Genomic DNA, 6,524 nt, shown 5'->3' on the forward strand with positions numbered 1-6,524 from the left:
AATATTGATCCTCTTTTGTTTCTTATCCTTTTCGCTCCACCTATAACAGTTTATGTTTACCTTTGTTTTGTTTACAAGGATGAGACCCAATAGAGATGCTTCGAATTTGGATTTGAATTGGAACTGGCGTAATTAATTGATCATGGTAGAACCGATGGTGGATGAAACATGAATGCCACTAATCTCTATGTGACCACTTGTCGGCTGGTCATGCAGGCCGATCCAGAAAATCGTGATACCTGGACAGAGCTGTACAAGTTGTTGCCTTACCTTCGCCAGTCCCTTTCCTGTACGGTTTGTGGGAAGTTACTTTCTGAACCTTACACACCTACTGAAACAAGCTGTCAGCACCATGTTTGTAGAAAGTGTTTGGGTGGAAAAAAACGCCTTAAGCCCACCTGTAGCTGGTGCAAAGATTATAGTATGTATGTTGATAATGTCCAAGTTAAACTTGTGTTACAGTGCTACAGAAAACTCTGTGAATATATCAAGTTCACACCAATATATTGCAAACTGTGCTCCATATACAATAATGGAGGCCAATTTAGTCTTACTGACATGATAGAAGAAGCTATAGATAATAGTAATAATAGATGTGATGAAACAAACAGTGTGCAGTGTGAACAAGAGAGTGATAGTAAGGAAAAAATTTCAGTACCTCAAACGAGTGGGACGAGTGTGCTCGTCACGCCTATAAATACCTCCCATCCTGTTCCGAAACAACCTTTGTGGCCACTTTCTACACAAACTTCACCATCATTGCAATCAACACCATCGACAGTAAGTTTAGGTTTGGTACATGTTTCCTCACAACCTATAAATTCTGCAGTGCCACCAGCTCCATGTCTACCAACTTCTTCAATAAATTCAGTGAAAGCAGTGATATCTACCCCGCCACCTGTAATACAAACGACTCATCATTTTCCTCTACAAACAGTTGCTGCAACAACAACAACAACTACAACCACAACCACTAGTGGAACATCTGGATCAAGTGTTGTGTCAGGTACAATAATTCCAAGTACAAATATAATTAAGCATGGTGTTGTTAAGGAAGTACCTTACCCTAAACATAATTCCTCAGTAAACAATGGGTCCTCCATGTATTCTGTAATGTATGCTGATGGTGATAGTACAAAAATAACTATCAAAAGGAAACCTCCTGATATAGACAGCAACAATAAAAGTGTTCCTATTGAACAAGAAACTGTTCCTTGTGCAAATCAGGAATTAATAAAAAAGCCGAAACCTAAACCTAAACCAAAACCAAAGCGGAAGGGATGTCGATGTGGCAATGCAACACCAACACCTGGGAAATTAACTTGTTGTGGACAGAGATGTCCTTGTTATGTTGAAGCTAAAGCATGTATAGAGTGTCGCTGTAGAGGTTGCCGTAACCCCCATCGACCTGGTGGGAAAAAAGTAAGACCTGTTATTCCTCAATTAGCAAACATCCAGATTCATCAAGTGCAGCCAGTACATGGCCGCAGTTCATCTTCATCCATCACCAACAGTACCCCTACCACTAGTTCAAGCAATATCATCCCACCTCCCACGTCATCTGCCGTCATTACAAACACAACATTGCCTCAGACTATTCGTGCAGTGCAAGCAATGCATGCCGTTCAAGCTGTGAGCAGTGTACAAGCAGTGGCTGGTAGTGTACACCAATTAATAAGTTTAGGAGGTGGGATGGTACAAACTCCATTGTCACAAGGACTTGGAGTCAATCCTATGGCAGGACTAGCTGTGAAACCTGTCAGTCTAGCTCTTACATCAGTACCAGCACAGCTTTTGATCAACGACGACAGATCAACCTCTAATAGTTCATCAGAGAATAGTGATGTTGATGTGGACACATAGCACAGGTAAAACCAAATTGGAAATTTGAAGTTATTTTGAGGATATGTGAAATATTTCTGTAAGAAACAGATCAAATATTTTTACGAATGTTTTTGAGAATATTAGTGACTTCAGGAAGTTAAAAAAAAAATATATAGTCTGCAGATTTTTTTAAATATGTACTCATCTACAGAGAATTTGGAAAATGACAAAACTTTGCTCTTCTGATTCTAGATATTATATATTTTTATTCTTCAGCATCTCTTACCTATCAGTATTTTATTCCACATTCCTTACTTTGAGGCTGTTGCAGTTTTAGGGTATCTCAATCAGTATGCTTATGAATTTTCATAGCATATTTTTGGTTTTTCAGTATTTTTTTTATTTTCATTATCTTTTTATATTTACTATTTCAAATGTATTAGTTATGATCTAATGAAAAGATTGTTTTAAAAATTCATGGGCTTTGCTTTAGGTACAAAATTTTATGGTTTTATGTAAAAAAAAAAAATAGTTAACAAACTGTAATAATTGAGTTTTTTAAAAATTCTTTTCACACCAGTTTATTTAACTTTAATCCAGCAGAATAATGTAATGTACATTATCTCTCAAGTATCTCAGGTTATATATCTTTTATCCTAAACTTTGTTGTTCATTGTCTCTTTATATTCATGAATGTACAGAGGCAGTTCCCACCTTTATTTAGTTCTCATATGTTTTTCTTAAATTATTTTTTATATTTTAATTTATACATTTTTTGCAGAGCCATTTAAGTAACATTGGAGACCCTGTGTTTGAATAAAGTAATGCTGAGATTCCGTTCAATTTTTATAGCCTATTACATCAAATAGAATGAAGATGCCAAAGGCATATGGCAGCGTCATGTAGGCTAATTGCATAAAGACTCAGGGTAGTAAGTGCAATCCTGTATGTTAACATAGTTACATATTTTGTTCTGAGACCACAGAATGAGTGTATCATATTGTCTTTGGCACTTTGTATGCCCAATTTTGATTTTTATACAGGCCAGGTACTCTTGTGCTGCATGTTACTAATTATATAGAAATTTATACAAGGAAATACCCCTTTAAGATTACTCATTATAATAAGTGTGTGTGTAACTTTTTTGACTGCAGTAAAGACAAGTATTTACTTGGTGTCCCTATGGATTTTCCGAACTCTAACCAAAGTTGTCTTTGAAACTTTTGTTTTTCTTTTTAAGGGTCCCATGCAAATCATGCATTTAAATAGCTTATGTTACTGTTTTTTTTTCAGAAATAATACTTGATATCTATGGTGTCATTAAACATGCAGCATCGGTGAACTGTTAACAACTGTAGGTAATTTCTAAAACATTTAAGTAAATGTTTATATATTCATGAGACATTAAGAAAAATTAATTGAGCTTTTATTAAAACTAAAGTATCCAGGCTTCAGGAAAGTTATGTTAACTGTGTACTGTATACCATTCATTACTTACACTATGATATTATAATGACTGAAGAAGAAAAATGATAAGAAAGAAATGTAACCGATCATTGTAGTATTTTCAGCGACAACACAGATGCCTAAACCTTCAGTAGGTTCCTAGATCTTCACCCTAGACAGCTGGGCTGGGCCCAGATAGTGAAAAACAAAAATTATTTTGTTGTTCAAAGCATGATTATGGTTCTTAATTGTATTCTTTTGACAGTTTTAAAATGCCAGTTTTATGAACAGGATGCCAATTTTATGAATATACATTTTTATACTGTGTACTGGACACAGTCTTAGCATGTGTAGACCTACATATGTAAAATTCGAGTTAAAAAATACATGTATTGTAACTGAAAATTCATATGTAATTTGTAGAAATAAATTTCATTATTTGGATGAAATACTATACAGGATTTCCTTGATATCAGAAAGCTTTGTGATAAGTAATTACTGTATTTTCAGTAAACTTGTTTTAAAGAAAATAGCATAATTTGTTGCTGTCTATTAGGTCCTCTAGTTTTTTCAATAGATTTTTATGAACAATAGGTCACAATTATATTCTTTCATTTATTTATGAATGCTAATTATTTTAATAATACAAAACTATGCTATTTGGTTATATCTGGAATTACCATTATGTAATTTAGAATGTTAATCTATAAAACTTTTGCATGAAAACAATATTATATTGGTAAATCAACAAGTGAATATATTTTGTGTGCATCAGATATAAATATATATGGCTTTACACTTTAAAGTAAGAGTTGAATGAACATGACATGGGACCCCACAAGTGTAGAACTCCCTCTCCATGTTGTATAAATAGATAATTACATCTGATATTTGGGCTATTTAATCCAATTAATTATACCCATTTCCAGCTTAATAAGCTTATGCCATGACGTATTTCCAGCTTTTGAGCTTATGCCATGGCAAAGCAAATTTAGGCAGAGAGAGTTGGAGACTACCATGTGACAGGTTTATTTGCCTTTTGCTATTTTGCTTGCATACATTACAACAGTACTGTAGTTTTCATCTGCTTCCCAAATAATCCAAATTCAGTTTTGTCACATTTCTTTCAAGTCATTTCCTCAAGTCTTAATTATTTCATAGCTGCTAGACACTAAAATTAGAATTTGAATAATTTCTTACCTCTCATGAAATTGTCTATTAACACTGATTAGCCAAAAATGAAGCTACAGTATAAACAATGCTCATTTCTTTCAGTGTCAGTTATCCTAATTTATGAAAAGATGGTTAAATTTATATGACTGAGACTATTAAACAACATATAAAAGTATGAATGTAAACAAGACATCCAACTTGTTTCTGCTTTTGTTGACAGTAAGGTAGATGCTGTAATGATGAAACTAAGAGATAAAATCATGCTTTAAATGATGAATTTTTTTCTCAGGAATACTGTTGATGGATGTGTTGTGAAATGTTACAGTTTAACCCTGTAATTGCAGAGATGTTCAGTTGTGATTTACCTGCAGTGTAAATGGACAGTTATCTACAAAACTATGGTCCACTCATTTTATATTTTCAATATTTGATACTGTTTAATCTATGAAAACCACACGAGAGCTGAAGGTAGTATCTCATGGTGTGGTTTTTCGGGATCTCTCAAGTTTTGTTCAATATTGATATGTTTCGGCTCAAGTTGGCCAGTAGTATTAGCAATTTAATCTGCATTGTGAAATACATTCAACTGAAACATGACCTTCCATAATCAAGTGCTAATATGTGATACACATAATACTGTATTTTCCTGCATACTGTAGGGGTAGTTTTGTTCTGATATCCATGAAATCTGTATTTTGCATATTAAATACACAGGATAAAGCCAAAGGCAGAGTTTTAAATTTGAGATAAGCAATGAAATGTAATTTTTCTTAAATGTGCTGACATTCATCAATCACGTCTTGGATCTCAGTACTTGTGATACTGTAATAAGGGGACTGGTGAAGATGATGGTTCATCGCTGTAGAATGTACAAATTTGTGTATTATAATTATGTACAGTATGGAGATTCTAAGAATCGTCCAGTTGCAAAGTTAATCCCACCTGTCATCCAGCTGTTCACAACAAATGTGGTTACTTACCAGATATATTTTATTTCAACCTAATGCAGCAATCTTGGAGATAATTATGTACACATAGAAAATGACTTCTCAAATAAATTTTATTAATGTACACATGTTTGTCTTTATCAAAAAAAAAATATATATATATAACTTCAAAGTTTACAGGAAGTAAAGGATGTGTGAAAGTTCAAACCTTTGAGTATGACAAAATTAACACCAAACAACATGTCTTAATTTACTTTTCCCAGATTATTTGTATCAGGATATGACATTGCTACTGAAAGAAAAATCTATCATTTAGCACTCAAAAGAAAATACCATAAGGCAAAAAGCAATGCTCTCATCTGTTATTATTTATATTATGTCATACCTTTAGTAAGGGTTTAAAGTTCAGAAGGCTGTAGAATGCTTAGAATTAGTAGCATTCAACTAAGTATATAGCCTTACTGATTAACCAGTGATTATAATTTATTTTAATGAATCATATTTGATTTTATAAAAAGGCAAAGAAACAATATCTGGACATTTTGTTCTGATTAATTGATTGCCATTTCACAAGATTTCTATAGCCACAACAAGGTGAATAAAAACTTGTGCTTTAACATGAAGAAGTAAAATTGGTCATTATACAGAAGTCAATACAATGAACAAATCAACAATGAGCAAAATTATGTATTATTTGCCACATTATGAAAAACAAAAGATGATGCCATGCAACATATGATTAAATGATTCCAGCATTCTTGGTGTTCACAAATAAATTTGTGAACAAGAGAGATGGAGAGGATATTTTGATATTTTCATTTACAACATGGCCTTAGGTTCACCAATGGGAAAGAAAGCATGGATGCGAGTACAAGAACTAAGAGTAAAATGTTAAGAAATGTAAGGTCTGAAGGATGAAAAACTCTCTCTCTACTAGACAGATTGCTCTAAGCATCTGGGAGAACACTTCCTCAGTGGGACAATAAGCCATCCTTTCGTTCCTTAAACTGAGGTACAACCATGAAGAGTCAACCCTTTCAATCATAAAACATACTGGGTTGGCATGTCCTTTCACAAGACTCAAGGACCATACAGCAACCTGTCCAGGCCCATGATGTTACTACCATGCAGAAG

At 33.6% G+C, this 6,524-nt stretch overlaps 1 protein-coding gene across 1 annotated transcript; it reads left to right on the forward strand.

Annotated features, from left to right (window-relative positions):
* Positions 1-49: 49 nt before the first annotated feature.
* Positions 50-5,516, forward strand: msl-2 (male-specific lethal 2). Its single transcript, XM_071673471.1, has one exon. The coding sequence runs from the start codon at positions 169-171 to the stop codon at positions 1,861-1,863; it is 1,695 nt and encodes a 564-aa protein (XP_071529572.1). The 5' UTR covers positions 50-168; the 3' UTR covers positions 1,864-5,516.
* Positions 5,517-6,524: the final 1,008 nt, after the last annotated feature.

Source organism: Panulirus ornatus, chromosome 19 (assembly GCF_036320965.1).
Source record: "Panulirus ornatus isolate Po-2019 chromosome 19, ASM3632096v1, whole genome shotgun sequence".
Classification (NCBI taxonomy): domain Eukaryota; kingdom Metazoa; phylum Arthropoda; class Malacostraca; order Decapoda; family Palinuridae; genus Panulirus; species Panulirus ornatus.

Coding starts and splice junctions, on each gene's coding strand:
- msl-2 (XM_071673471.1), top strand. CDS start 169: ATGAATGCCACTAATCTCTATGTGACCACTTGTCGGCTGGTCATGCAG.